Source organism: Eleginops maclovinus, chromosome 5 (assembly GCF_036324505.1).
Source record: "Eleginops maclovinus isolate JMC-PN-2008 ecotype Puerto Natales chromosome 5, JC_Emac_rtc_rv5, whole genome shotgun sequence".
NCBI classification, from domain to species: domain Eukaryota; kingdom Metazoa; phylum Chordata; class Actinopteri; order Perciformes; family Eleginopidae; genus Eleginops; species Eleginops maclovinus.
The window spans coordinates 23,468,964-23,495,365 of record NC_086353.1 but is presented as its reverse complement, the minus strand read 5'-3'; the positions used below and the strand labels follow the sequence as shown (position 1 = coordinate 23,495,365).

Here is a 26,402-nt window from a genome sequence, read left to right as displayed (position 1 = left end):
GTTATAAAGCAGTTTTTATTGCATCTGACTTATTTTCTCTGTGTGGTTGAAGGCATGTAAAAAAGACAGAAACTGCCATTAAAACACTGATTAGTGCAAATATGAATGCCTGAGATGAAGTGCAGCTGTCATTTTTATTTTTTTGAAGATAATATATAAGACTGTGCTCCTCTGTAAATCATGTCTTCACACCATGTTCTGCCCTGCTGATTGTGTTTAGGATGAACTAATCATTGAATGCTTTCTCTATCTCACAGATGGATTGTCACTCTTTCTTTTTTTATTTGTTATTATCCTAAACTCTATTCTGGCGCAATCAGACTTCTTTTTATCACCAGTGTTAATGGAGATTCAGAGTTCACAGCACTTTGCAAACAGCCACAGGACATTCTAGACAGAGAAAAAAAGCAATCTTCTTTCAATGCAGAGTCTGTTCACTGATAAAACACAGATTAATTACTCAAAGTTTGTTCCTCCAGAGAGATACAAATGCAATATAGAGGTATACCCTCTTTTTATGATTAAACACAGAAGCACTGATGATCAGAGGAGATACAGTGCTGTATCAATGGCCTAAATCAAAGTATAACCCATAAAGTCATACTAAAAGTCTTAACAATTAATTTCTACATCTTTTCACACATCAACATTTAATTTCTTAACTCAATAAAAAATGGATTGTAATGAATTCATGATAATGGCTTGTCTACCATTCTAGCCCTTTAATGCTTTCCTTTCTTTCTATTTTGCTGTCTTATTTAATTGAGTGGCTTATCCATTTGTGGTGTGAAGGACCCAAAGGCATTTTATAATCCAATAATGTCATTGTTAGGCAATTAAACTCATTTGGCACTTAGTAAACATTGCAGAAGAGGTTACTGTGGAGCACTAAGACCCAGAAGACCAGCAGCAGCCAGCAGGATGCTATTGTTAGCCTCAGTATGCTAGCAGAGAGAAGTGTTGTCACAGGGATTCATGAACTACCTTTTTTGATTTTAATACTTTGATTGAGGTAAGAATAAACCACACTCATAACGAAGCCATGTTCTTCGAACTGTAACACAGTAATGTCGTAATATCACCCTGACATTAATTGTTACAACCCTGGTCTGCCAGACAGTAACTTAGCTAGCATTAGGTAGCATTAGCTTTAGCTGCGAGAATATAAACATATTAGCAGACTCTCGTTTGGTGATGTAGCTGCTGATAAACCAGCTGCTCGTCATATGGGTCGTGTGGAAACAACACTTGCATGTTACCTTGAACATGTCTGTTAGTGGTTTCCTAGTCAGAACCGGCTTACTAGCGATGTGTCAGATAGCAATTATAAGCTAACGAGCTAGCAGCCCATCCCAACTTGCTGTTAGGTTAGTTAACTGTTGAATCATGTGGCATCAATTAGAGCAAATGTCAAAACATCATTTGGTATCCAACCCAATATTGCTTTAGCTAATTAGCGTAAGCCATCCTTACTATGTAAACATTAGGTACTGTGCCTACCTAGCCTAAACGTTTACGCGCATTAGTAAATATTATAAATTATACATCGTATCTTACCGGTTTGTCACTTTGACTGACATTTTTGACACAGTCGAGTTTACACAAAGTATAGTTACAAGAACTCTCTTCAAAATATGATAGTTAAATGGTAGAGAGACTTATCCCTTACAGAGCAGTCATGACTAAAGGGACTATCTGTTGCTGCATTAGGCAGCAAACTGGAGTACTGGTTCAGAGTAAGCAACTGTATATTTATTGATCTCACTACCAACTATTTTATATATCTCAGTGAACTGTGCCACAGAGCTTTATTTTGTACACATTAAGCCATTACTTCTGTGACAGACTCAGGGACAGTTTTATCCCACAGGCCACAAGACTGCTAAACTCCTGATATCTGTGCCTTCACAACAATCTGTTTGCGTCTCCCATATTTATCTGTTGTTACAATAAACACTCTTTTATTTCACTGTACAGTATTTCATTTTAAATGTTATTCTTCAGCTCATCTTATTCTATTTTACCTGTACATATTTATCTTATCCTGCATTACTTGCAACAATCTGTAGATTTAAGAAAATAATTCTATTCTGTTAGCCTACTCCTTGCAAAAGTATTGTTTAATGTCTTATATATATTTATGTTGCATTTTTTTACACTGTACACTGTAGCTATGACATATGACAATTAAGCCTTTGAATCTTTGACTATTTCTATTATGGTGACACTGCGAAGGGTAGTTTACTCACCATATCACTGGTTCAAAATGATATACTCTTTTACAAACATATTTTAATCACATACTTTAACCTTTAACATGATCATTTTTATAGCTGGTTGTCATTCACAAGGTTTACATTCGCTTATACAATGGCCAGCTGTTTTGGGAAAGGATAAATCAATATTTAGATATTTAACTACTTATTTGTGACAGTGATTTTTAAAATATTTTTGTATTCAATTGGAAATATTCACTTCAGGCCGTGAGCCACAGACAGGGGAAGTCAGTACTGAGACAGACAAACAGACGTATTGTTGGTTTTAGTATTTTCATACGATTTGTTTGGTGTGACAAAAATAAAGAACATTGTCCACCTTATCCTGTAATGAATCTGTCCAAGAGAGGAAACCTTGTTGATTTACGCCATATCTTTTTTTACATAGTTCACGGTCTGCATCCTCACCTAGCTCATTGTGTCTCTTTCCTCAGACTCAGTCATGTCTCAGGTGGAGAAGAAGACAGGGCTGCTGAGGAGGACTTCATCCTCTAAGAAACCCTTGAAAGAGAAGGTGGTGCTGATGTATGATGAGATTTTTGCTGTAAGTATTTCAAATAGGAGAGTGTCAGTGATTGAAAGAAACAGATTAAAAATAGCTTTCAAATGTAAACAAACCTCTCTGTTTCTTTGACTTAGAAAGAGGACCCAGCCAAAAACAACCCACGGTTTTGGGATGAGCTGTTTCTCATGAAGGTAAAGGAAAAATAAGAACTACTCGGTGAAGGTCAACATCTTGTTGAGTAGATGGTACTGTATGTTCTGCAAAAAAACATTGTGTTTGTTTTGTTGACAGTGTGTGGAAGCAGTAAAGCTAAATGAGACATCAGTAATTAGTTTTCCAAATAAAAGTCTTACAAACTATTGAAGCAGTAGAAAATATGTATGCAATTTGAAGTAAAAAGTGCTGAAACATGTTAAAAAATGAATAGGAGGTTCCTATGGGCCGACAATGCAATGAGTGCTGTTGATATTATGTGCGAAACATGTAAATGTTGCCTTTCTTTGGTGAGTAATGCAAATCTTTGCCTATAGTACAAGCATTTGGCTGTTCCTTATTTTGTGCCCTGATGTCTATACTCATTTTAAACCTTCCAATCATTAAGTATTGACTGGAAAGACACACACTATATGTGGAAAAATATAGGTTGTGATGTGCAAACTTAGACAAAAATGTGCTGCACAGATTAGTCCACAGCTCAGGACAGTGTTATTCATATAGGCTGTGGAGCTGCTGTGCTTCACTTCGTAGCTAATTGGCTTAGCTCGTGCTGTTTTGTCTGAAGAATGCTGTAAAATTATGAATTGAATACTCCCCAATAACTTGCCAATGATTCACCACCCTAATGCATTTACAATATGTGTTCTTTTGCTTTAAGGTGAACCTGGAGTACCTGGAGACCAAATTGGAGACTGTAGATGGGGAGGAAGTTCAGAAGATACAGGATAACATCAACTCTCTGTTCCATCACTGTGTCCAGGCTCTGGGAGAGGAGCACCAGATCAAAGTCGTCAACGCCCTGCAGGTAACTAAAGCTTGAGAGGACCACCTGGATTCTCTCCAACAGGTTACATTTCACATGTCTCACATCTCATCAGTAGCACCTGAAGTACACCGCACGTTTTCCCTTGGCTGGTATTTACCAGACTTTGACCAGAATAATCTTTCAGTCAGACAAATCTTAATCTTTTTGCGAAACAGGATCAAATTAGCACTTGATCAAGTCAGCAGCAGCTAAACTTGATTGAAATGTTTATGAGCCAGGCAGGCCTACATGTATTTTGGTTTGCTCTCAAGAAAATACAAATCTACATGCTTTGATGATCTCATTCTTTATATGTCCTATAAATAGTTGTTTTTATGTTCAACAATAAACACAGATACTATTTAACCGGAATTTCTAATTTGTCTGGCAAATTGAAATCTTCTCGGACATGTTTTGAGAGCACTCATTTTTTCAAACAGACCCGGAAAGCTAGTATGCTCATGACCCTATAAATAAGGGATGTGCAGCGAGATGGTCATTACCCGGCCAGATACTAAACAAACTAACGACTTGACTCCCAACATTAATTGAAATTATTTTATTGACTCAAAAATCGCATTTCTTCCACTAAGAAAAAAAGCTCTGTTCCACGGCGCACCGGCGGCTGGAACTGCGACAACAACAACATTACGGCAGCACTGATGGAGGTTTTCTGTAACTGTTCGAGTCTGTTCACAGTTTCTGATCCCCTAACAAGTCCTTAAACCCTGCAGAGCCCAGACCGTGTTCCTGTTAGTGTTCACTTCCTGTCTGTCTTCTTCTGAGGATTTAGCTGACGTCCAGCGCTCCGTATTTTAACCACTTTCCCTTTCTCTTGCTTCATCCTCCCTAGCAACGGTCATTATATTGCTTGACAGCGGTCTGTACTACTACTATTAACGTGTCACATTGGAATTGACCAATCAGAATCGAGTATTCAACTAAACCATGTAATAACTGATTATTGTATGAAACATATGCGATTATTCACCTTTTTTTGCAATGCTCCTCTGCCTTTCTTCCCCAGACACTCTGTGCACTTTTCCGAGGGGTTCACCAGAAGAACAAGTCCGCGTCTGGCTTCGACATCATCAACATGCTCATGGGCTTTGACAAAGCTGAGCAGAGGATGAAGGTGTGTGGGGAAAATACCTTTAAGAGGAGAAAGAAGGGAGTTAAATTATTGTTTTATTCACGATGTATGTTTTTGCCTGCAGGACCTGATGGAGAGACTGGACAGCCTTCTTTGTGGAGAAGGCTCAGAGAGTCTGAAGAGCCTTTGTCTCAAACTGCTGCTGTGTCTGGTGACGGTGAGTCAAAACAGAAAGATTAACCATAAAGCAAAAGGTAATGCTTTTTGTGCCGTTAAAGACATATTGAATATCACTGATATGTGAATGATGTGTTTACAGGTAACGGACAATATTAGTCAGAACACTATACTGGAATATGTGATGATCAACAGCATCTTTGAAGCCATTCTACAGGTAAGTGTTGAGCAGAACATATGTGCAGCATACTTTGGGGATTGTCCTTTAAACTGTTTCTCTTCTTCCAAATTGGTCATCTCTGTACTCCTTCTCTCTCCCCTCCTCAGATTCTGTCAGATGTGTCCAGTAGGGGGCAGCATGGTTATGATGCTGTGGTCCTCCTGGCCCTTCTGGTGAACTACAGGAAATATGAGGTGTGTACATAAATTCTGGAACTGGAACTGTCCAATACACATGTTTTTTGAGCAGCAAGGAGGAGTCATGTCTCTTTAAGTAAACCCAAAACCTCCAGATATCAGTCCTCCTTTCCTCTACTCCAGGGGTTTTCAACTGGTTTTGTCCCAGGGACCACCATTCGGACTAGAAAGCAATCCGCGGCCCACTGATGTGCCTGCGCGTGCGCGTGTGTATTTGGTGTTACATGCATAGCTCAATGCATGAAACATGAAAGAGAGGCCACGCAGATTTTATAATAATAAAAGTAGATTTATTAAATTAAATTAAATTAAAGATTATTTTAAAGAAAGAATAAAGAATAATAAAGTGTTGTGCAATTCAGTATTGGGAAAAGTAACTAAAAATGTCATGCAAAGTCAGTCTAGGTGTGTGACAAAACAACAACGGAGAACAAAAATCCAACAACACCGGAGAACCAAAATCCAACAAATGAAGACCAAGGCAGCCTCAACTGCTGGCTGGTCAGGGCTTTTATAACCCAGCCAGGACAGACCTGTCACCAATCACCTGCTGTAGAGACAGAGAGATTGAGAAAAGCAGAGAGAGATTGAGAAAAGCAGGGAGAGAGAACAGGCTTACCATTAACACAGGGCGGGGCCTAAACCCGCCAGGGTCGTAACAGTGAAAACATGGGAGAATTAGGCCTACCTGTCAGTGTGATATCTGGGCGTGGTGAAGTCCACACAGCCTGTCTATTCGTGGCGAAATGGTAGACAGAGACAGTCTCATGTCATTCTCTGGATCAAGCCTAGCCCTGTACTTATTCTTTAAGTACGCCAGTGTAGAAAAACCACTCTCACACAGGTATGTGGTTGGAAAGGGCAAAAGACACCTCATTGCTTTTGCAGCAAGCTGTGGAAATTCTGTCTGGCAACTTATCCAGAATTTAACAAGGGGCTGTGTGTCGTACATATGCCTCCTGACAGAGTCTGTGGACATCTCAATCAGCTTATCCTCTTCCACAGCCGTCAGACTTGACCCTACTGATGCATCGTCACTGAATGGGAGCAGGATCCACTTGCTGTCACGGCGCCACTCTTCCGAATCAGTGAAGTACTTTGCGAATTGACGCACAAGCTTCCTCAAATGCTCACATATAGTGTCGTTGATGTCAGTGCTGTCAGGGTATTCCTCAACTGAAGGAAACATCGCCAAGTTATTGCTCTCCACTCGTTCGATCCACTTTGACATTTTTTTCACAAATGCGTCGAGCTTCTCGTAGAGCTGCATGACGTTTGCATCTCTCCCTTGCATGGAGCTGTTCAACTTGTTCAGCTCTGCAAAAACATCTGTGAGGTACGCCAGCTTAGTTAACCAGTAACTATCGTTGAAATTGGAAGCCAGATCAGAATGCTTCTCGCACAAGAACTCGTAGATAGCTCCGCGTAGTTCAAACACACGGGCGAGCACAGCGCCGCGAGACAGCCAACGCACCTCTGAATGATAAAGGAGAGAGCTGTGTTCACTTCCCAAGTCATGGCATAGGGATGAAAACAGGCGTGTATTCAATGCGTTTCGTTTTATGAAGTTGACCGTCTTGACAACGACATCAAACACACCACTGAGCTCAACACTGAGATCTTTGGAGGCGAGAGCCTCTCTATGAATCAGGCAGTGTGTCCAAATTACCCCCGGAGCCACCCTCCTTACATGCGCAAACAGTCCAGTCTTGCTGCCACTCATGGCTCGGGCCCCATCGCTGCATAATGCAACGCACCTCTGCCACGAGATATTGTGCTCCGTGAAAAAATCGTCCAGTGCTTTAAATATTTCTACACCGGTAGTTCGCCCGGGCAGTGGTTTGCAAAAAAGAAATTCCTCGCACATAGTGCCACTGTCCTCGTATCGCACAAATGTTAACAGTTGCGCATCATTAGTAACATCTGTCGTCTCGTCGATTTGAAGGGAAAACAGAACTGTCTGAAGTTTTGCCATCAGCTGGTCTTTGACATCATTTGCCATTTCCCCAATTCGTCTTCCGATTGTGTTGTCTGACAACGGAATAGTTTTTAATTTGTTGGCACATTCTTCGCTTACCATAGCTCTGCACATATCTATGGCTGCTGGCAATATAAGCTGCTCTGCAATGGTATGGGGCTTCTTACTTTTTGCAACCCTGAGAGCGACCAGATACGATGCTTTCAGTGCGTTTTCATTTATTTTTGCACTCTTCCTCATGGTAGCCTGCTGTCCTTTGAAATCACGCAACATCTGTTGCATGTACTCAACGGGTTTGGCCTTCAAGTGGACGTGATGCGTCTCCATATGCCGCGTAAGTTTCGACGGCTTCATAGCTTCATTACAGAGAATTGTTGAACATACGAAACACAGTGGTACCTCCTCTCCTGCTCTGTCTGTCGTCACTGTGAATCCATATTTAACATATTCCTCATTGTATTTTCTTTTTCGTCTTTTTTGCGAAGTTGACGCTTCGGAAGCCTGTCCTTGCCCTATCGTGGCGGCCTGTCCCTCTGTCGTGGCAGCCTGACCCTCTGTCATGGCAGCCTGTCCCTCTGGCACTTTCCTCACTACAAAACGATCCATTGGTGCTAGATATATAGCTAGACTAGTACATATGTAACAAATGTTTGCTGTACTACAACCTATCTTAAAATACTCTCGTCGGCTATGCTTATAAATGTGTGTCAACTTTGCTCGCAAGACTGTACGTAATGAATAATAAGTGAGGTTAGCGACGCAACTCATTACCATTAGCGAATCACAGGCTACCATAGACTGGATAGGCGCAAGGCTACATTCTGTCAGCTTGAATTTCCTTTATATTATTTTAAACATATTTTTCACGATATGTAACGGTATTCTGGAAATGTGTTGAAATATCAAAGCGAATTTATATTAAAAAAAAACAATGGTGAACTGATCAACATAGGCTCTTGTCACGGACCACATGCAATGCCGCCGCGGACCACCAGGGGTCCGCGGACCACCGGTTGAAAACCCCTGCTCTACTCTCTTCTTTTTCTGACCTCAGACATGGGACATCCCTATAAGCTGTCTGAACCTTGTGAATCGAGCCCACACACTAAAAATAAAGTATTTAAATATATCTCATAACACTTCTGGAATTGGAGAGAGTTTATGTATTAAACAGCAAAAAAACAACAACCTACCACAAACTAAATACCCTGAAACTGAAGTAATATAGCCCTGACTACTGAATTGTCCCACGAGGGAATAGAAAGTAAGCCTTTCTTTTTAGTAATAATAATTTTACAAAGGAAATCAGATTAGTAAAATCAGCCTCCCCTGAGGAAACAAGCTCACCCATGAACGCATCAACATGTTTTCAGGCTGAAACTGAACATGACATTTGTATTTGGCTCCACATGAGCTTTTGACCTGGGTTATGTCAGGTATTACAGACACACTTGTCCTACATTTGAAACACAGAGAAGCAATCATGCTGTCTGAAAACAAATGACTTCCAATCTACGTTCCTCTCCAGTTATTTCCTAGAAAGGATAAGAGTGCCAGTGAGGGAGGGGATTAAGAGGATGAGGAGTTTTGGATGCAGCCTCATATGAAAGCAATGAAAGCAGCTGCACATAGAGCATATAATCTAGGAAAATGGGTCCTCAAAAATGCGTGAGATGGAGTTAGCAGTCGCCAGGTTTAGGTATTTAAAAAGTCTAACTACTACAAATATGGCTGTTTTACAATCCGGCATCACACAGGCTTTTCTTCCCTGTTTGCCCTATTGAAAGTAAATGTGGTATTCATATTTGTCTCACATTTTAAATCTCATTGTTTCATTTTTCAGTCTGTGAATCCTTACATTGTGAAGCTCTCCATTGTTGACGATGAGCCAACACTTGATGTAAGTCTGCTGTCACTTCCTGTCCCTTCTTAATGCATAATAACCAGTAGTAGTATTTTTTTACCTCAAGTAGATAATGAAAGGGTTGACTGAAACACCTGATGTTCTCTTCCCCAGGGAATGGGTATGGTTGTCCACCACGCTCTGACAGAATATAACAGGTGAGATCTGAAAAACGTGTCAAAAACACATTTTGAACGATGCAGTCCGCGCTGCAGCGAGGCCACTGGCGTCATCAGATTATTTTTGATGTCTCGCACAAATGTTCTATTTCTATTCTCCTGTAAGAAAGAAAAACAGTTATTTATATCTGACAGTTTTCTTTGGCAGTCGCCTGTAAATATTTTTTAGATGAGGCGAGGTCTGGAAATTAAAATGCTGTTTGTGAAGGAGGTCTGCGTGCACAGACAGACGAATCAAAGTGATGGATGACGGCTCCACACAGTGCTTTGTTTTTAAGTGAATGTCTCTTAGATAAGAGGCTGTGGGGGGAGGAAGGAGATGTTGGGTGACTGTGTTATGCTGTGTTTGAGTGAAATCATATATCCTTGCCTCTGCTGTTGTGTAACCCTACCTGTCTTTAATTAATTTGTCATTGGCTCCACTTTTTCATTACTTCCTTTGTCTTTCATTTCCCTTTTTAGGCAGTACAAAGACAAAGAGGAGGAGAACCAGGGTGGATTCTTCTCCACCCTCACGAGTATGGTAAGATCTTATTCTTAACATATTTAAAGTTGATTTATTTCAGATAGATTTCTGATTAGTTTTTTTTAACTTGCCTTCTTCTGTCTGCAGGTGGGCAGCATGTTTATAGCCGACGCCGACGAGAAACTGTCTGTACAGTAAGTCAAAAGGCGAAAGTTACACACTCATTTATGAATTGTTCTCTGCACCTTTGATAAGAGAACAGCTGCAGTGGTTTTATTTCACTTGAATCTGAATCTTGTTTTAGACCCATACTTTAAAAGCTTTAACTGCTACAGCACAAGCTCAAATCTGATTGGCTTAATGCATGACTTCATCGTTTGTCTGGGCCAACATTTAACCTGTGCATTGCTGCCCTTTTCCTGAAATTGGAGCCATTGATAAAGAAAGTTAAGGGATACTGTTGAGTTAACATCTGTAATGTCAAGTCATATATCAAAATATCATATCATAATAATGATGTACCAGTAATTGCACACATCTTGCCTGAGTTAATGGCACAGGAAATGTAAAACAGTGACCTGGTGCGCCATGAAGTCATTGTTGATAAAACTTTAACTCCTCTGGATCAAAGCCTGAGGATGTTCCCCACCCTGTCTGATATGAGGGGAAGTGTTGTAGATCTTACTTGATGTTTGAATAAACTGACCTTTAACTTCCCTTTCCTCTTAAGGACCAATGAGGCGATTCTGCTGGCTCTCTATGAGGCTGTGCACCTCAACCGCAACTTCATCACTGTATTAGCACAGGTAAGATACAGAGGATTTTATAAAGCTAGGAATGGTTTTCCTGCTCAGATGGAAAGAGGTTGCTGGCATGTTAAGGGACTGTATACCCTTAAAAAAACTTCTGAAAAACTGTGATATCAACCTGTGATATGAACATATTTCTTCAAAGAAGTTGACTTTGGTTCTTTTATTAATCCCTGTGGTGACACTAAAAATGACTCTTTTAGCCATCTTAAGTAACTAACTAAATAATGAAGATGCACTCTGCTCTAAGGCCATTAAGCCACTATGATGCTCTTTAAAGTTCTGCAAAATACAAATAAATACATTAGAAGCCATGGTTAATGTTTTTCCATTAAACATTTTCTGAAAATCCGAGTTAAACTCTTCGAAGCTCTCTTCTCAGTTTGAGTTTGGACCTCCTCTCCAGCCTGTACTGCTCATTCTCCTGTACATTATGGGACAAAAGGGACAGCTATTCACTATTAATGACATTTATTTTGGTCTATCGACAGAGCCACCCTGAGATGGACATCCCAACCACACCCACCACCCTTACTCCAACCACACCTACAACTCCACTCGGCACAACACCGCCCTCCTTAGACAGTAAGTCATATACTCTGTCATTATGAAGGACACAGACTGCATGAAATATTGGTGTAGTGTCGGTGATGGCCACTGCTTCCCAGGTCTCAAGTGTTAGGGACTACTTTCTCTAAATCTCCCAGTTTGTGGGTCCACATTTTCTGGGACGAAACTGATCGTTACTAGGCTATGAAGTAGAAAAACATTTTGAATAATTCTGGTAAAGCCTCGTTCAAACTCAGAATCAGAATCAAGTTTATTGCCAGGTACGTCCTTGTATGTATAAAAGTACCTGGCAATAAACTTGATTCTGATTCTGAAACTCAGCCCTGATTTTATATTCGCCAATCCCTTTTGGAGCTTCCAGTCAAAAGAGATAAGAGGAAAATCAGCCAGAGAGTACTATCGCGAACTGTTAGAGGACATATTACGCCCATATTCAGGGTCTGTTAGCATGTTTTAATTGTGTGCTTTATTTGTCTCATTCTGCCTGTGCTCGCCCCATAGCCTATCACGTACAATGTGTTGGAGCACTAGCCAATAGAAGCACGAGTGTAACATAGGGATGTCATTATGTTACGGGAGTCCAAAGGAGTCCCAATGGATAAATTTAGGGAGTTTGTGCGAGAGGAACTCCCTCTGAAGGGAACTTTGAGCCTTTGCGGACCATTTACATGCACAAAATAAACACACTACAGGATAGGAAAAATTGCGAAAAGAATAATAGGGCCTTTTTTAATAATTACTGGAAGACGCAGCCCAGATATGGAGGGGAAACCAGGTGTGCGGAACAAAACCGTGGTTGCACCTAGGGGGTTGGTTAGCATTAAGAAACAGAACACTAAACGCTGATTGATCTACAAATTCGTAAATAGTTTGGAGATCGGGGGTTCCACTCACTTGTTTTTCCTGTGTTTGACTTGGAAATGGATTAAAAGATTCCTAAAGCTATTTGGCATCCAATCAGGTCTCTGCTCCTTTGCCTAAATATAATCTGACCTTCACATACATTTTTAAAAACTCCCCCCCCAACTCCAGCCTCGGTTCGACACATGCACTCACCCAAGAGGCCTTGTCAAATATTCAATAGATTTTTTTAAGCTAGAAGTAGAAAGGTGCTTGTATACAATACATTTAGCTTTTGATTTGGTTTGATTGCATTTTAGTAATCAGATTACTGCACCACCCGAGCCCACAAACTTATCATTAAACTTGAGTGCACAGCTGTCACTTCAGGTTTTCCGGAGGGTGCGTATTGTAGCCATCACATTGGAGAAGCCGGTCATTAAGCATGCACACACGCTGTAACTGTTAAAAGGTTCATGTTTCTATCTCTGGCTGGCTCTCCCTCCATTGCCTCTAACCTAAGAGCTATTTTCTGTATGAAATATTCAACTACATCTTGAAATACAGATGAATGTTTCACATGCAGTGTGCGATTGAACAAACATGCCATGGGAGCGCCAGCACCTAAGAGGACCCTCCGCTCCGAACAGAAACATCGCACACACACTTATGCCAGCAATCACCTTTATCTACCACAGTGCAGCCCCTTGTGATGATGTGTGTTTGACATCTTCCTGTGGTATGGGGAGGAAAGTGAAATGAGGGGATTTCTGGCAAAGGAGATATTAGTGAGGGCTCATCATTTATCCATGAAACAAGCGGTATGTCTGAGCGAGCAGAGATTTTTAAATGGATAAAAACGCTTGTCTATACAACACTGCAAGACATCAATGTTTGTATTGTTTTGTTTGCCTGAATGAGCCCAAACAAAGGAAACGTATATTTATTTCTTCCTGTTTTAGCTCATGTTTTTGGGAGGTCATTATTTATGGAATAACTGACTGCACAATTAAAGTTTCATTCATCATTATTCCAGTTTTTTCTCTCTCTAATATTAAGATAAGATAAGATCTACTTCTATTAATCCCCGTGGGGAAATCCAGCAGTTAAAGCAGCAACGGAATAAGAATGGAAACGGGACAGTACGGTTTCACACAGGATAATAAAAAAATAAAGAAAAGAAAAGAAAAATCTGGGTTTTAATAATGGGATTGTATCTTCCTCTGTAGTGATGAACAACCCAGAACTGCCTCTGGATCCCAACCTGCAGACCAGCAACCTTCTCATCACCTTCCTCAAGTACGCCTCCATTGTAATGCAGGACACTAAAGGTAAACCCTCACATCCTCCTCCTCCTCTCTGTCACTTTACATCATTTGTCATTCTTTCACTTTTTATTCTCCAGCTCTGTCCTCACGTAGATGCCTCAGACAGAAGTGATAAATAAATTCTGTTCTCTGCCAAACTTGTTATCCCACCAAAAACTGTTGTCTGTTTCCTTTCTGCCTGTGAAGAGTCTCATGTTTGTGTTTCCAGATGAGCATCGACTCAACAGTGCCAGGCTTTGCCTCATCATCCTCACCTGCATAGCCGAGGTAGGAAAGGCAACATTTAGTCCAACATGTTCCCCCCCTCCTCCACAGATTGCCTCTGTTCTGACCCCCCCTTTGTGTGCCACAGGATCAGTACGCTGATGCCTTTCTTCATGATGACAATATGAATTTCAGAGTCAATCTCCACAGAATGGTGAGTTTTGGGCTGTAAGTGAGTGAGTCAAATATTAAGCAGGGAACTCTATATTTATTTAATCGAGGGGATACTTTTATCCAAAGCGACTTACAATAAGTGCAAAAACCATAGAGATTCAAACCCTGAACAACAAGGAATGTGGATATATTCAATTCAAGAAAGTCATACCATTGTAAGTGCTGGTGAATTTGTCACAAGGCCTAAGCTAACTATTTAAAGTGCTTCTTTTTTTTTTGCAAGAGTTTAATTGCCAAGATGCGATCATAACGGATGCGTTTTCAGTTTGTGACGGAAGATATGCAGAGTTTCTGCTGTTCTGATGTCAATGGGGAGCTCATTCCACCATTACGGAGCCAGGATAGCAAACAGGCGTGTTTTGGAGGGGAACCTGGGTGATTAACCGAGCGAAGTGCACGTGATGGATTGTATGGTTTAACCAAGGCCTGGATGTAGGAGGGGGCTGATCCCCCCCACAGCTCGGTAGGCCAGTACCAGTGTCGTGAAGCGGATTCTGGCAGCCAGGAGGAGAGGTGTGGTGTGGGAGAACTTGGGGAGGTTGAAGACCAGTCGGGCTGCAGATTAATATTTGTATTCATCTAGGAGAAATCAGCTTTCTTGAAGTAAAACTAGATTGGGAAATCATCATTTTCTAATCTCGTTCCACGTTATGGAGACAAAGCTTCTAGTCTATATGGCGTTATGAAATAGGGTGGAGAAAGCCGACTTTACCCAGTTATTTTGGTCCATGTAAGCACACTACTTGATGAAGAAAATGGTTCTTAATTATGTTTTTCTTGTGACATGTCTCTTGGAAAAGGGAAAAATTGCGCATAAGGCCAGACATTAGCAATAAAGATGTCTTGCACAATATTCGTTATTGAAGCTGAATTGTAGAATTCTGGTATTCATCACTGGCATGCACAGCACCAAATATACTGTACATGAGCATTTACATACCGATATTTTATTATGTATATTTGTTTTTCAGCCGATGAGGCACAGAAAAAAAGCAGTGGACAAGAACATCCCTTCACGCCCGCTGGTGTGTGCAGTTCTAGGTATGGGAAACTTTAAAAACTGTTGTTTCCAAGATGCTGCCGCTGATTATTTTATATTGTTTAAGGCTAGTTTGATTAGCTTTAACTTCTGATCTAGTTTCTGAATTTCCAACGATAATATTTGTAAGGAAGGATGACACAATGTGAATAAATGTACATTCACCTAGGTGTTCTCTTCTTGTTTTATTCTTTCACTCGATGTTCCTCAGATCCTTCTAACAGGGATTCCTTTTCTCCATCTTTCTGTAGATCTGATGGTGGAGTTTATCGTCACTCATATGATGAAGGATTTCCCAATGGATTTATACTTGTGAGGACACATACATATCACACACATATTACTTTAAAGGTGCCATAGAATGTAAAACTGTATTTACCTTGGCGTAGTTGAATAAGGAGAGTTCGGCACATTGAACTGACATACCGTGAACCTCAAACACCATTGTTTCCTCCTTCACGTGCAAATCATGAATATGCTTATCATAGCAGTAAAACAGGTGAATTACAACAATCCCTGTGTGTGACGTCACACACGGTAGTCCAGCCCCAACATCTGCATACACCAGCTGCTGGAAACACTAACGCTAACACTGTCCACTCCGTAACGTTGCTCTCCAATCTCCGACCAACTGGCTGTTCTTCAAATTCATCGTTTCCTCCTCCGATAAAGGCTCAAACATGTAAGGTTGGATGCCAATAGCTCCATGGTTCATCTCTCACAGTTTCGCTTTACTTTACTTACTTCTGTGGGCTCTGAGGCAGCCTCGTAATCCAGCCAATCAGAGGGTTGTAAATGTGTCTGTAAAACCGCATCTGGACCTTTTTTGGATCAACCAAAGTTATATACCTTCTTTGTAGACATCAGAGAACAATTTAAAATACCAGATAGATGCATTCTATGGCACCTTTAAAATCTCCCACACAAAACAACGCAATCACCACAATGTGTTTACTTCCTGTACAGGCGCTGTGTGCAGATCATCCACAAACTCCTGTGCTACCAGAAGAAGTGCAGAATCCGATTACACTACACCTGGAGAGAGCTGTGGTCAGGTAAAGACGCCTTGCTTTCTCTCTCAAGTTCATTCACAAAACAAGGAAGGAACTCGCACTTCTATTGGCTAGTGCTCCAACACATTGTTTGTGATAGGCTAAGGGACGGGACAGCTCTAATTGGTTGGCCAGTCACAACAGAGTCAGAGTCAGCCGGCTTCCTCCCAAAATGTAAAACTCAATTCATTTAGGCTGCAAATTCTTTGTAATTTTTCTCAGAGGTTATGTTTTAGTAATAAAATTATGTTTTGATTTGCTTGGGACCACCTTAAGAGTAATAATAGTTGATGCTTTTTGCAAAACAAAGCCAATTTCCCCTGAAGTCATTGGCTGTGTTGTTTTCGAAATGTATTGCATCATTGAGATTGGATAATGAGTCTCTAAAGAAAGCTCCATCCATCCTGTTGGCCTTGCATTAAGCACGGTCAACAACACACAATAGGATAACATTCCAGTTTATATTAGCCCCCTCTCACTGTGTCTCATTAAACTACAGATTCCTCTAATCAGACCAATCATCAGCTTAATTCCCCTGAGTAACACTGACCCCCTCCTCCTGCTGGTGATAAAAACATAATGCTGGAGTGAAAGCTGAAATAAAGCAATAGATCTTATGGCTCTGTTTCTCTCACTATTTAAATTTGTGAAAGGACTTGATTGACCCCCCCCCCTCCTGTGTTTCTATTATCTGCTATAATAAAGAAGCTCAGTGAGGAAACAGACTGCTGCCAGATGCCTCTGCAAGCAGATGACAATCACATGTATCTCATTAATGCGTGCATGTGTCCCTCTGCACAGCTCTCATCAACCTGCTGAAGTTCCTCCTGTCAAATGAGACGACGCTGCTGTCCAAGCACAACATCTTCCATCTGGCTTTACTGGTGAGAAACACACACACACAAAACCTGCACACAGTACTAACAATGCAATGGAAATTAGTTCCACAAGGAGTCTGAACTCCTTCTTTTGTGTGTGTCCGATGAGAAAAAAGAGTCTAATGAATTGTGTTTTGGTTCCTTTTGAGAGTGAATATAGTCCGTCAACTAGTGGTTGTCTCCTCATCAGGTGGTGAACCTGTTCAACATGTTTATAACGTACGGCGACACGTTCCTGCCGACCTCCAACAGCTACGACGAGCTGTACTATGAAATCGTACGAATGCACCAGGTGTTCGACAACCTCTACTGTATGGGTATGTTGATTTTATTTATTCATTTAGCTCCCCATTAGGGTCCCAATTCCTATCTTTAACAATTTACGGAAAAAAACATCAAATCACATCCGTAACAGTCACTTACTCACAAAAGATAGATAATACTAACACACAACAACATACAGAAATTCAAAGCCTGTATTTGACATATACTGCTTTATGTAATAGTTCCATTTTTTTAATAATTGAGAAAATAAAATGACAGCGTTTAACCTGAACAAGCGTGTTTCCCACACAAAAGCTATTAGCAAACGTATTAAGCTAAAAATAAAATGTTAACATTTTGGGGGTTTCCCTTTCTTAAGTGTGTTATATAGGCTTATGTGCATTTAAAGGCTAAAATCTCAAAGGTATTTCCAAAGTGAGTTTCTTTCCCCCCTTCCTTAACTCACAGCTGAAAGTAAATGTGCATAATTTTGACATCATGTGTGTATCCAACTCTGTGTTTATGTCCTTCTCTGCCTTCTAGTTCTGAGAGTATCAACCAACACGGGCCAGTGGAAAGAGCCAGCCAGCAAAGTCACGCATGCCCTTGTCAACGTTCGGTAAATATACATAAACTCAAATGCTGCACCCTGAGAAGGAGAAAGGAGTCATATTGTGATTGAAGGGAATTAAAAAAAGGATGTGATTAAGAGAGGTCAAATAGAGTGAATGAAGTTAAGTCTTTAAGAACTGTAATTTACGTCCTTCATCCCCAGTCTATTACTTTCCCTCCCCAGGCCGCCCTATTCAGTCATTTTTAAGCCTTTCATTTCCCCCCTCCATCTTCTCTGAGGAGATGATCCTCTAAGGTCACCCTGTTTGAAGGCCCCTGAAGGCCCCTGTACGAGCGGGATACTCCCAGAGGAATCCCCCCCTCAGCTGGTCTGTGTTGCCTGAGTAGGCAGTGACACTGTTTTCAGGAATGCAGGGAGGAAAGATATTTTAATGATATGTGGAAGAATAGATGGATAGGTGAATAAGAGAGGAATAAAGAACCCACAGAAATATTAAATGTGTGTTGAATTAAATGAAAGGGCTAATCCCATTACACTCCCATCAGCTCATTCCTCCATACGCTGGCTCTTACGTTAATGACATGGAATTACCATGATGGAGAATTCTCTGCATTTTTCTTACTATCATTTTTTTTTTATATAACTCGTCTAAGCCAGTACCAAATAAGCCATTTCATCTCACAGCTGTGCTTACTGCATCAACTTATATTTGAAATATATAGCGGTTTATATATTGGAAATGATGATGCTGTAAAAGATTGCCTTTGAATTTACATGTGAAATTCCCTGGTGTGCTCACATGAAATGAAGAACGCATTGAGAAGAAATTGAAAAGGAATGAATAATATCCCCTTTCCTGTAGTGTGTTATATAGATTGTTGTTTGTTTAAAGGTCCCCTGTTGTGCAAAATGCACTTTTTGCTGTGTTTTATAGATAAATATGTGTCCCCGGTGTGTAAGGAGACTCACAAAGTGTCAGAAAATACATCCATCTCTCTCTTCCTCCTTACCCACATCTCTATAAACGGGGGTACAAACGAGCTGATCCAGATTTGCTTCGGTTATGATGTCATATCAGAAATGTGGGCTGGCTTTACATTGAACTCCTGGCAACGTCCCGCCCACGTGACACGTCCCAACCTATCGTCCTCCATATACAGTTGCGTGTCTGTGTGTTCAGCAGGATGTCTGCAGGAGGGACTTAGAGTTGTTGTTTATATAATGTCTCTGTTCTAGAGGTAAACTCTGAGAAGTGTTTCAGAAATAATGCTGGATGTGCTTTGGAACATAATATGGCGTTTAATCACGGCAGCGTTTAGCTGAGTTTCTCTGTTAGAAACTTCTCTCTTAGACAGAGAGATCATGACGCTCCAAAGGGGCGTGGCCAGCTTCAGCTCAGCTCAGCTTTAAAGCGTCAGTCACAGAATCAGCACTTCAGGAACAGGGCTGAAATAGAGGGGTATGAGGTATGCTACAATGGGTGATCTGTTTGGTATTTTGAGTAAAACACTTCACAGACAAGTTTTGTATAGATAGTGCTCTACAATATATTGTTCAAATATAGCATAATAGGAGACCTTCAAATGGTCTGTAAAGACTAAAATCGCAGAGTTCCCTCTAGAGGGAGTTCCTCTCCCACACACTCCTGCCCCTGCCTGAAACGCCTCCATTGGACTCCTTTTGTTTACTTCAGTAACATTATGACATCACTACGTACATCACGCATTGTACATGATAGGCTAAGGGGCAGGACATCTCTAAGTGGTGGACAGATCACAACAGGGCCGTTCAGCTAACCAATCAGAGCAGACTGGGCTCTGGACAGGCAGTATGAGAACAATAAAGAGCTTTCTGAACATTAAAGCATGGAGACATGTCCTATTAGCAGCACAAAATACAAATATGAACCTGATAATGAGCATGATAGGTCTTCTTTATGTGTCCAAATTGCCAAATGCTTATCTACTTACCATAAATATTATGTTATTATATTGCACTTTGACAAGAAGTATAAGAAGTATATGGTGTATAGGTAAAGAAGTTGGTTATTTAGTTTAAATCTTTGGTCTTGGGGAAAATGTTCACGTTCCTTTACTTTACAGAAATGTTTTTCTTTTTGTCTTTCAGGGCCATCGTAAACCATTTTAATCCCAAGATTGAGTCGTACGCTTCTGTGAACCACATCTCCCAGCTCTCAGAAGAACAGGTAAACACAACACACTTTTCCTCCTTTTACACTCTGCCTAAAAGTTCCATGTAAAAAAAAAAATCTGCATCATCTCTGGGGACGTTTTGGTAGAACGCCACGGAAACCTCACCGCTGTCATTTCGAAAGTAAATCCTATGAATTTTTTAGCGAACAATGGCTCAGTCCTTTGTAGTGCTGGAGAGAGGCGTTCATGGCATTTTATTTTTGAAAGAATGCCTATTCATCATGGAGTAGTAACCGCTATGAGGCAGAGATGGATGACTCACACACGGCTTATTGTGGTGAGACACCGAGAGGGTTGTGGCTGATTCCCTGTACACAGTTCAGACAGGTGGGAGGACCCCGCTCACATCGATATGAAGCCTTCGACCCCGTTCACTGGAGCTGCTGTCACTTCTGGACACACTGAATGTCGCAGCTTTTTTCATTCGTTCCCTAAAGCTCCTTAGATGCTTTTAAAACTGATATTTCTAACGCGTTGTCTTTGGATTTATTCAGTTTTTCTGCAGTTGTGATGACTTGTTTGACTCCTGATGATGTGTTGATGTTATGCAACTCATGGTTAATCAAAGTATAATTACTTTCACACACATTCAGCATAGAAAAATAGGCTTTTAGAAAAGTCAAACTAATCAAAAGAGGCACAACTCTAATAAAAATGATAAACAAAAGTAGATTATTTTCTTTCTCTTGTGTTGATGGTAATATAATTTAATCTAGGCATTGGGTCTTCCTCACAGGTTGCTCATATCTGTGTCTCAAAGCGTTTGGTTTGGGAATTGTAGTTTTTAATAGTCCCTTGACTACAGATGACAATAATATGACTTTTCCTCCAAAAACTGTCACTGATATGCCGACAACTAATAGTTGTCTCCTGAGCGTACACAGTTACACACAGATGGTGTTAAACTGTTTTAAATAAGTAGAAAAATAAAACGTTGCAGTTTCTCTGATAACTCTAGCCCTGTTTTTGCAAACTCTTCAACAAAGCGTTTCAGAACTTGTCCGGCTTTCTTAACGAGTCAATTTTCCCCGGGGTGTTCTTTCACCGCCAGTGGGAAAACTTGAGTCTGTTAGGGAGCTGATATGACCGTTGTGCGCTTCACTTCAGGCTTCATCATTTATGTTAAATTGGTGAGGGTAGGAAAGGAGCCAGAAGAGTCCTTTTTTTACAAGCTGATAAGAGAGTGATGGATTTGGTCATTATGCTCTCCAATTACCTCTCCGCTTTTATCTGCCAGATTTATTCACAACAAAGAGGGAGGGCAGACGTTAGCTCTGGTCTCCAAGAGCCAAGGGTGGTTTAAGATGATTTTTTTACTAGTGATTCTAACACCCCTATTGTTAGATAAAGTCACTTTGTTCTGGGGAATTGTCATTTTGATCAGTCTTCTTGTCTTCATGGATCATCATTTTATGCTAATACGGATGTTGTTTACCTGTGTATTAACAAATATGGTTTTAATTTATTATTCTAACTTATTTTAAGTCATTTTGCAAGACAAGTGCAAACTCCCAAATTGGCTCCAACAGTTACCTTTAAAGATGTTTAACTGTTAGCCAGCAGTTGTTTATTTTCACACCCTACAGATACAGAGCAACAATATCCCTCATTCTGAGATGTGTTTGCTGTTTTGTTGTGCAAGTACAAGAGAATGGGTCTTTAGAGATGTTTTGGGGGGAAGCAGCTGCTGACGGCATCTAAAAACCTCTATGATTAGCATTTGCTAGTCTTATAAAATGTAGATTGGATGTTCCTGAAGAGGCAGGGGAGAATTGAGTGAACCACATTTAGAGCTTTCAACTGAACACCAGACCATTTAAATTTAACCTCAGCCTAAACAAAAGGTAAATACTCATAATTTCATTAAGAACAACCTATCTTGCATCTTACTGATGACCGTTAGGGTACGTAAAGTTCAAGTAACCAGAGTTGGACACTCAAAACAGGACGGAGTTGGATATGTGTTGAATTTTGATCCATTTGAGGGACCTTTACAACAGTTACCTCTTGAGAAAATGCTCTTATTTAACCTAAATTAAGTTCAAAACCTTGCATTTGCTTTTGACATACAGTCCCTGACACACACGCTCACACACACAGCTGCATCCGCCTGCAGTGACTTCATTCCCCCGGTGTCAGTAGAAGATGGATGGCCTCCAGAAACACAGCGCTACAACAAGCTGCTGTCTGTCACTTCACACACACAGGCTGCCTCTCTACACACACTTCAGGATAAAAGCAATGACAAACGCGTGCACACAATCATATGTGCTTAGGGATGCAGAAAGTCCATCAGTGGAATCGTCTCCTCCTGTTTTTCCACTTAATTTTGATGTGCCACTAAACAGTCAGTCATGGCTCACGCCTTCTTCCCCTCTATCCATTCCCCACCAGTTGAGGGGAAAAAACCCTTAACACACATTAGTTGAGGTTACCATTCAAACCTCCCTCCATATTCCCACAGGGATAAGGGGGTGAGGGAGAGCGGGGGAGATACGGCTATGAATTTTTCATCATTGCACTATCCGAGGTTGAAATAAAAACAGCAGCATTTTTTTCTCCCTGAGCAAAGCTGTAGCTCTATTAGAAGGATCAAAAATAAAGAATGATTTCCTGCTCCTCTGTAGGTACATTTACAAATGATGACTCAGTATGTTGGGATTAAGCTGGACTTGTTTGAGAGAAGTGTCTGTTTTTTATAGAGCTCTGGTTAGCAAAGTGCGGCTCATGCAGATCTGTGTGAATGTTTGGTGTTGCTGGGTCATTAATACAATAATATAAGAGGTCTGCTCTATTTCACGGTGGAATGAGAGGATAGCAGGGGTGGGAGTGAGGAGAATCTCTGAATAATTACCTCTGATTCCAGCTCAGCTTATCTCTGTCGGACTTTAAGGCATGTGTGTTCTGAGCACCTTATAACCAAAGCATGTGCACACACACTGACCTTTATATGATCTTTTGAGTCCTTACTCAAGCAGAAATGCTCTGATTGTGAAAGAGTGTAAGGGTACGGTCGAATCAGTTCAGCTTAGGAAGGTTCCTAACGGAGTGGAATGTCCCGGAAGAACATCAGTGGCAGCCATGAGCTGTTTGAATTCTCTAGATGATAGGAAAGGAGCTCTGAAACTTCCTTTATAACCTCCTTTAGCTTAGGAAACACTGGACCTTCCTTTACGAAAGGAAAGGAGAAAATGCTGTCCCACAATGCCTTGCGGCCCCAAAATTTGCAATAACACAGCATTCGGCCGTTCACGGAAACCGCCAATCGTGTGGAGAAATGCGTTTCATGAAAGTAACGGTGCTTTTTAAGCAATTTCAAACTTATGCCATAACTTGCCGAAGTGCTTTGTTTTGAACGTTCAGCTCTATATTAATCAAAAGGCGAAATATGAACGTACTTTTTTACTGAAATGATCAAATAAAGTCCACATTTCACAGTGTTTACTGAGCTGTGTGGGTTGGTGATATACAAAGTAAAAGGTTAAGGCATAACAAGCTTATAATAAATACATTTGTATTTATTGTAAAATATTTTATACAATCATACATATTGGGATTCATGTGGATTAATACGTGGGGACCGTAGGGTGGGGGTGAGAAACAATAAGTTTTACTCTGCTTTTTTATTTAAATTCCAACCGAATGAAGAGTATATTGTTCACCGTTGTCCACGTTCATAAAGCCGAATAAAATAACATGGAGAGCACGGTGCAAAGTCTCTAGATGTCTTTCAGTAGTCCTGTACAGAGAACTGTAGTTCCCCCACAGTAGAGGCACATGTATAACGTCCGCTGGCGCATCATAAACACACTGATTTCTCCTTCCTTCCAAACGACCAAATCCCTGATAACAGTTTAACTGGAAGTAACGTGGATAGGAAAAGCTAGATCACTCATGAATAAAGATGTTGTAATGAAGTATTAAACAGTCAAATAAATATTTGACTGTTTGGTGACAGCTCGGTGTTCCCTGTGCGATGCATTCACCTCCTGTTTCCCGGTGTTATGCAACCCCTCTGCCCCTCTTTCAGGTGCTGGAGGTTGTTCGGTCCAACTACGACACACTGACGCTCAAACTGCAGGATGGTTTGGATCAGTTTGAGAGATACTCGGAGCAGCCCAAAGAGGCTGCCTTCTTCAAGGAGCTGGTAAGAGACAAAGAGCAATGGATTGTGGGTGATGAGGGTAATAACTTGGTCTACTGAGATTCAGGCTCTGTGGGGATGTCAGGTCATACAAAGTCAGAATGGTTTCTTTTTTTAAGTCCCTATGATGCTTCTTGGGGTTTTCGCTTTCCTGTAGTTTCATTTAGGTTTTTGTGCATGTAAATGGTCTGCAAAGGCTAAAATCCCACAAACCCTCCGCCCCCTACCTGAAACGTCTTTTATTTACTTCCATAAATGGAGTCAAGTCTATTTAACATGCTACTGTTAGTTAGCATTTCAACACATTGTAAGTGATATGCTTAGGGGCGGGACATACTGGGCTCTGGTTTCAGACAGAGGGTGAAAAGAGGTGCTGCAGCACGGAGTATGAGGAAAATAAAAAGCTTTTTGAACATTAAAGCATGGAGACATGTCCCAGGAGAGACTCTACATATGGATATGAACCTGAAAATGAGCACAATAGGGCCCCTTTAAAGAGTGCTCCACTGACTTAAGTGAAGTAGGAAGACTTGAGTCAAATATAAAGAAACAACACAGGCTGAGAAACTCTAGAGATTGAATTGAAGTTAAGATCAAAGTGCAAGGCCCACAGTTCTGTATCTGTTTGACTTTGAATGTCCGTCCCTGTCTGTCTCCAGGTGCGCTCCATCAGTCTGAATGTGAGGAAGAACGTCTCTCTGAACACGCTGAGTCAGGGCGTCCTGCTCAAAGAGTTCTCCACCATCTCCTGAGACTCTCGCACACACACACACACACACACACACACACACACACACACACACACACACACACACACACACACACTCACACTCACACACACACACACACACACACACACACACACACACACACATCCAGCCTCCATCCCTCTCCAGACGGACATACACGGTGCATTTGTGTGCACTTGGACATGTACACATACTTTCACACAAAAACCAACAAGTACGAATTGTTCTTTCCCTGATTTGTCTCGAGCCCTCATCTTCCTCATGGAAGCGGACACACTTACAGGCGGATGCACCTTAAGGAAGGACCTGATGACTCTCTTGACTCATGGTCGTCGTTGTGTGTGTGTGTGATGGTTTAAAGGAAGTGCCCGTACTGCACTGCTCCCCGTGATATCTGCAGTATTGGCTGGACTGTTAACTGACACATTGGATTTATTGGAATTCAAGTATTTTTTAACCCAGATGTTCATCTCCAAATGTTCCACCTCTGATAATGTTGTAGGTAATCCTGTTGTTTAAACTAATAACAGTACACATTTATGATTTATCTCTCCAGTAATTACTTCAGAAGATTTAGGCTCCGAACATTCTGTCCTAGCTAACGCCGTGATGGTGAACCTGAGCCTCTTTCAGTTTGCTGTAAATGCTCTTTGATTTGATCATTAACTCTTTCTTTTTGGCTGATGATTGTCGTGGGAATGTTATTGTAAATCTCTACATGTTCGAAACTAATTTACAAGTATTTTGAATTTACTTGTTTGCGAAAATGGTAGAACTTTGAGCTCTAGTTAAGTTGAGAACAATCTGAAGTAATAAGAAACAGTTTTAATGTCGTGGCAAACCTTTTTTCTTTTGAACAAAGCCATGACTAACATTCACTACTGCACGCACACAAGTCATTGTCTCTTTCAGTTCAACAAATGTGTCTGAACGGGTTGAGTTTGAAGGAAAGCTGATCCATTAAAGTGATTCCTGCTGGTGTGTCTTTAGCACATTAAGTCAGTTTAGCCGGGAAACAAAAGAAACTCATTCTCAACTTTTCAAAATTGAAATGGTTATTATTGACTGGAAGCAGATCTTAATTATGCAATTTTCTTCAAGTGTAGGGTCTTGTTTCTTTCATCTCTTAACTCCTGTAGGTTTATTTATGTTTCTTTTTTAAATAAAAGTTTGTTTCCTATTAATCAACCCGTGTGTTCTATTGAATATTTAAAGTAGCTGTTATCTGTTATTCTGTAATGGGTTGTGTTCAGAATCAAATGCAGCACACTGGATAGCAGCTCACAGTTAATACCAAAAATCCCAAAGGTGTAGATCAGGGCAAGTAATCTATGCAGAAGAAGAAATTGTCCAATGAGATCTCAGACATGGAGCGGGCAGAAAACAGGTCAGGCCAGGCAGTGGATTAGGGAGTGAGTGAACGGCAGACACAGGCAAACAGGAAGTGGGAGTATCTGAGTTCCCGCCCGAGGTCGGACTTCCTACTTGG

At 40.9% G+C, this 26,402-nt stretch overlaps 2 protein-coding genes across 2 annotated transcripts; one reads left to right on the top strand and one right to left on the bottom strand.

Annotated features, from left to right (window-relative positions):
• The first annotated feature begins 873 nt into the window (after nucleotides 1–873).
• Nucleotides 874–26,101, top strand: armh3 (armadillo like helical domain containing 3). The gene is made up of 26 exons (XM_063884511.1): nucleotides 874–1,012; nucleotides 2,711–2,820; nucleotides 2,916–2,972; nucleotides 3,656–3,802; nucleotides 4,830–4,937; nucleotides 5,020–5,112; nucleotides 5,215–5,289; nucleotides 5,400–5,486; nucleotides 9,311–9,367; nucleotides 9,485–9,528; nucleotides 10,012–10,072; nucleotides 10,163–10,209; nucleotides 10,746–10,821; nucleotides 11,316–11,409; nucleotides 13,464–13,565; nucleotides 13,771–13,829; nucleotides 13,915–13,980; nucleotides 14,972–15,041; nucleotides 15,291–15,351; nucleotides 16,006–16,094; nucleotides 16,893–16,975; nucleotides 17,160–17,286; nucleotides 17,777–17,852; nucleotides 19,935–20,013; nucleotides 24,051–24,167; nucleotides 24,824–26,101. Exons 2-26 carry the CDS (start codon nucleotides 2,719–2,721, stop codon nucleotides 24,914–24,916), a joined length of 2,070 nt encoding a protein of 689 aa, XP_063740581.1. The 5' UTR covers nucleotides 874–1,012; nucleotides 2,711–2,718; the 3' UTR covers nucleotides 24,917–26,101.
• On the bottom strand, nucleotides 5,606–8,492 carry LOC134864212 (protein FAM200A-like). Its single transcript, XM_063883022.1, has 2 exons — nucleotides 6,178–8,492; nucleotides 5,606–6,039 (listed from the first exon to the last, which is right to left on the bottom strand). The coding sequence occupies exon 1, from the start codon at nucleotides 8,260–8,262 to the stop codon at nucleotides 6,181–6,183; it is 2,082 nt and encodes a 693-aa protein (XP_063739092.1). The 5' UTR covers nucleotides 8,263–8,492; the 3' UTR covers nucleotides 5,606–6,039; nucleotides 6,178–6,180.
• Nucleotides 26,102–26,402: the final 301 nt, after the last annotated feature.

What these genes read in the sequence shown, in the direction of transcription:
- LOC134864212 (XM_063883022.1), bottom strand. Translation starts at nt 8,262, where the DNA reads ATGGTAGCCTGTGATTCGCTAATGGTAATGAGTTGCGTCGCTAACCTC.
- armh3 (XM_063884511.1), top strand. Translation starts at nt 2,719, where the DNA reads ATGTCTCAGGTGGAGAAGAAGACAGGGCTGCTGAGGAGGACTTCATCC. An exon ending in TGTATGATGAGATTTTTGCT is followed by an intron (nt 2,821 to 2,915) that starts GTAAGTATTTCA and finishes TCTTTGACTTAG; the next exon opens with AAAGAGGACCCAGCCAAAAA. An exon ending in CTGGAGAGAGCTGTGGTCAG is followed by an intron (nt 16,095 to 16,892) that starts GTAAAGACGCCT and finishes CCCTCTGCACAG; the next exon opens with CTCTCATCAACCTGCTGAAG.